We start from the raw sequence: 4,670 nt of genomic DNA on the forward strand, positions 1-4,670 counted from the left end.
TTGTTCCCTAGGAACAGGGAGAGGTCCTCTGTCATTTGGTCCTGACTTTTCTTGTTGGCCACCATCACCATAATGTAATCAGGAAGTTCTTCATCCACGTAAGCTCCCAGTTCTTGCAGTTTCCCCTTAATGGCACTCCGGATCTTGCGACTGATCTCGGTGCCGATCTCCATGGCTCCGCGGCGGCCGGAGGCTTGGGCCCTGGCTGCGACTCTCGGCTGACGGAAGGCACCGCCGATAAATTCTTCTTAGCTTTATTAAAATACCTAGTTGCATGCCTTGGAACTTCAAAATGAAGACTGGGGAGACAAACTGCTAGATATTTAAAATAGGAAAGAGGAGGGAAAGGAATTCTCACAAGTTTTTCAGTTATGTAAGGCTACTAACTCCAAAATCTTTAAACTGCAGCAGGCAAACAACTACAGACTTTAGGATATAGATTCTTCTTATCAGTAATGTGGGTAGGGAAAGAAAAAGAACAATCCTACTCTAGAACGATTTCCTAGTACTCTGATAAAAGGAATGATAATTGTTCTTGCTTCCATCAGAAAAACAGAGTTAAGATGATCAGCTGAAAGAATTAGGTTAACAACAAGGTCCTGGCTCCTAAATCTATGCCTTGCCTTGGTTCTTTCAGTATTTTTGCACTGGTCCCGTTACTGCTAGATACAGCTAGATGCATTTAAGTCAGACTATTTTCTCTACTGAGGTATAATTTTAATTCCTCAACTGTAACACAGTAAAAACTACCAAGCAGCTCCCTAGCTCATAAGATATGATCAGGGCCATTAACTAGACAGGATAGCAGTGACTTCAGTCACTATTTACAAATAAGGTAGTCAGCAAATGGAATGCTAAGACTTTAAATCAGAGTAAAGGTAAAACCTCTGAAACTTAACACTCTGGCTCCTTGACAGCTCTACCTATTCTGGTGAGCAAAGAGAAACAAGTAATCCTCATGCACAGAACTCTGATCAATTTTGGAGTGTCAAATAATACGTCTTTATTTTTAGCCTTTCAACTGCTATAGGGAAAAGATCTTTGTTAGAGTGACAGACAAAAGGAAAAAAAAACCAAAAAAGCCATCCACTTCTTTTTCTGATGCCACCAAAACTGAGGAAATAAGGCATACAGTTATTTAAAATGCTGTGGCCATGATGTCCTGGAAAGTCTTTGCATTTTGCCCCTGTGACAACTTAGCTGCAACAGCAGGATGCCCCTTAGCAAGATGCAAGGAAAAAAAGACGTGCTGCTGGATGCCAGCTCACACTCACATGTCGGATCTTACAAAAACAACCCAAAGGACCCATCAATTTCCGCATCCTCATGTGACCTGGTAGTAGGATTGTAGCGAGAGACAGGAACCTGGCCAAAAGGCTCTAACCAAGTAAGATTGTAAAAAGACATCTGGAAACAAGGACCCTGCTCAGGTCCTCTGCTTTGGGTGCAAATTCCTGGAAATGCAAAAGAAATGTAAATTGTCCTGGAAAGCTTCTAAATGCACACTCTCACTCTCAGCCATTAGAAATGGTAATACCCAAATAAGGCTTTCTGATGCTGATAGATCATGATTATTTACCCTCCTAAAAGGTCAGCAGATAGTCAAGTAAGCTCTGATTTCAAGAAAAAGATTAACAGTTAGTGAACAGGTAAACCAGAGACAGAGCCTACATTAGAGATTTACACTGAGGGATGAATTTTTAAACTGGCACAGCTCTTATGGTACAACCAACCACAGGATTCTTTCAAGTGCAAATTAATCTTTACAGTTCACTTCCGTTCTGTGTTGGGGGTAGTTTGCCTGACATTTTGCAATTACTTAAAGAGGTATGTGAGTCAGTGACACTAAAACGAACTAGGAAAAGATGTAAAATCCCAAAACTAAGAACATCAGGGAGCTCTGGTGGCCTGGTGGCAAGAAGCTGCACTGCAATCCCAGAGGCGCACGGTTCAAATCCACCAGATGCTCTGCCGGGGAAGGAGGGACAATCTCCTCCTGTACCAGTCAGATCCGATTTGACGGTACACACACACAAAAAAAGTAATAAAAAAATTAAAAAAAAAACTAAGAACATCAAAAAAATTAGATTCTGGCATCCTGCCTTCACTGAGGGCTAAATGTCTGGCCTCTCAGCTCCCAACAAGTCAGGAACTGGAGGCACTGGCCTTGGTCACTCCCCTTAAACTGATACTATTAATTCTGCTTCACTGATTTCTTCATATGTTTCTAACTTGTTGCAGATTTCAGAATTAATTCTAGATTCCACCTTAAATCACCCAGGCTGAAGCCAGGATGGGCTTTAATACAGAGATGAAATATGTGGGAAGGAGACTGAGGGTGTTGTATGTATTCAATCGCGAATAAAGGATGAAAACGGTTTGCAAGCCACACGGGAAAGGGCTTTACATTCCAGAACGTTTCTGTGAATTCTATTTTAGGGCCTGTAACAAGTAAGATTACCCCAAACTGTGTTTCAACTCCACTTCCAACAACCTGCCTCTGCTGTAGCCTGAATCCAGAACGTTCTGCAAAATCAGCAGCTCCTCGACTAGTCCGGTCTGGCAATCTCGAGTCACTGCAGCTGCCCCACGGTGCCAACTGGACCCACACAGTTGCCCTCCTCCTCTGCTGCTTAATCTAAGGGACGATTCAGTCCCGGGAGGAGCGAGGATCTGATTCGGGAACGATAAGAGGGAGGAGAGTTTGTCGTGATGAGCATGAGACAAGTCCCTTCGCTCGTTCTCCTTTATCATCCCCCCTATCAGAGCTGACCGGTCAGGATCAGGGACACACACGAAATCACAGTGGACTCAGGCTAGTGGTCACTGGGACGTGGTCACCGGGGAAAGGCAGTGAGCAGAACGGGAGTCTGGGAGAGGCAAAGCACACACAGAAAACAATGCACAGAAGTTAACGCCGGGGAGGCGGGGGTCCCGGGCGATGTAAGGAAGTCGTCATCGTCTGCTCGCCGCCTCCCCCACTCGGCTACAGAACCTGAGATCCTCACCGCGACCTGGGCTCTCTACCTGTACGACCACCTTCCTCCTAGATGCAGCGCCAAGGCCGTGCCTCAACTCTCCCGCCAGGGCGAAGCCGAAGGGGAAGGCCGACCCCCTGAGCGCCCCATAAGGGGGTCCAACCGGACCTAAACTCAAAAGCAAGAGGGTGGTGGTGGTGTTTCGTAGAGGGCGGGGCATCCTCCTGAACAGCTGGGGGTCGCATCATGGCCGGGACCGGTTTCCCTGAGTCACGGAGCTGAAGCTCGTCCCCTCCACAACCCTGGCACCTGGTTACCTCTTCGCTTCTTCATTATCGAGCAGCTCTGCCTCGGTCGCCGCCATTACCACATCGCACTCCGCGGCAGCCGCCATCTTACCGCCGAGACCAGAGAGCCGGGTGGGAGGCGGGCGGTGAAGAGCACTTCCGGCCGGAGCATCGAGCCGCTCCTCTGCGGTGCGCCCAGAGGGGCTCCCTCGGGCCCGTCTACCAGCGAGAGAGTCGGCTTGGGGCCAGAGCGGCCTTCCGGCTCCGGAGGTCCACTGAGGTCTCCGCCCGGAGGCGGGGGCCCAGGGACGATTTCTGTGCGTAGGGGGCGCCACTTTGCCCTTGGGTCGGAAGGGGGGGGTGCAAGAGGTTGTTACCCTACTAGTCCCTCACTTCCCTTAGGGTTTCAGGGATCTTGTCCCCATGACAACTTCCAATATTAGAGAGTCTCCCAAAAAGACTCAGAGAACTCTGGGTTTGGTAAAGAAAGGATCGTCTAACCAGGGTTCTGGAGATTAAAAGCCCACAATACTACCTTTCCGACCCTGGAGAGTGGCCAGAGCTTCCTCCCTGGAAAGACAAGAAGAGACACTTTGAGCCCAGTTCTCCAGCTTTCATCGGCTTCTAGAGCCCTACCCAACCAAGCCAGGGGAACGCAGGGCGTCTTCAACCAGCGCCTTTCATCCCATTTCGGACCTCCAAACACCAACTGGTTCATCATCCTAATGACGCTGACCTTTTAATGAGAGTGCTTTCAAGTCAGCCGCCTTGGAGTGCCATCTCAGCATTAAGCCTAAAGAGGGTGACACGGCGCCCCAGACCCTGCCCTGGAGTTTATAAGGCAGTTCACGGGGTGCAGTCCTTGCTCCAGTGTCCCGAGGGCTCCCACCCCTCATATAAATTCCGACTCAGCACGCTTGTCTGGCTGAATACAGTCTGTCCCGGGGTCTCATTTTTTTTTTTTTTAATTTAAGGGGACCTAAACTGGGAGCGCTCGTTTCTTAATGATAAGAACTGCGATGCCCATCCAGAGGCACGTGGTTCGAATCCACCAGATGGTCTGCTGGAGAAAGATGGGCAATCTCCCATTCCATTAGAAAACACACTAGAAGATCAACTATGAGTCGGCTCCCACTCGATGATACATAACAATAACAAGTAGGTTTTGCTGAAGATAATGCAAACATGGTTAGAAAAGTACATTATTGACGGAAAACTGCAAGAAATTGAAGCCAGATTCAGAAAAGGACTTGGAACAATAGATAGATATCCTTAGTAATGGTAGCTAGACAGGGCTTAGCTGAAAGTAGAAAATACCAGAAAAATATACCTGTGTTTTATTAACTATGCAAAGACTGTGTGGGTTTCAAAGAGTAAGAACTCTAGAATATTTAATTGTGCTCAT

The 4,670-nt window shown here is 47.6% G+C and overlaps 1 protein-coding gene across 2 annotated transcripts in view; it reads right to left on the bottom strand.

Annotated features, from left to right (window-relative positions):
- DNAJC7 (DnaJ (Hsp40) homolog, subfamily C, member 7) overlaps positions 1–3,619 on the bottom strand; it is a 38,226-nt gene extending 34,607 nt beyond the window's left edge. The window contains exon 1 of one of the 2 annotated variants that reach the window (XM_006901646.1): positions 3,296–3,619. In XM_006901646.1, the coding sequence (XP_006901708.1) occupies positions 3,296–3,372 (77 nt within the window). In that variant the 5' untranslated portion in view covers positions 3,373–3,619. The remainder of the gene's footprint in view (positions 1–3,295) is intronic. The other variant, XM_006901647.1, reaches the window with a different exon arrangement.
- Positions 3,620–4,670: the final 1,051 nt, after the last annotated feature.

The sequence above is a fragment of the Elephantulus edwardii genome, unplaced genomic scaffold (assembly GCF_000299155.1).
Source record: "Elephantulus edwardii isolate Elephantulus edwardi_28Jun2011 unplaced genomic scaffold, EleEdw1.0 scaffold00340, whole genome shotgun sequence".
NCBI lineage: Eukaryota > Metazoa > Chordata > Mammalia > Macroscelidea > Macroscelididae > Elephantulus > Elephantulus edwardii.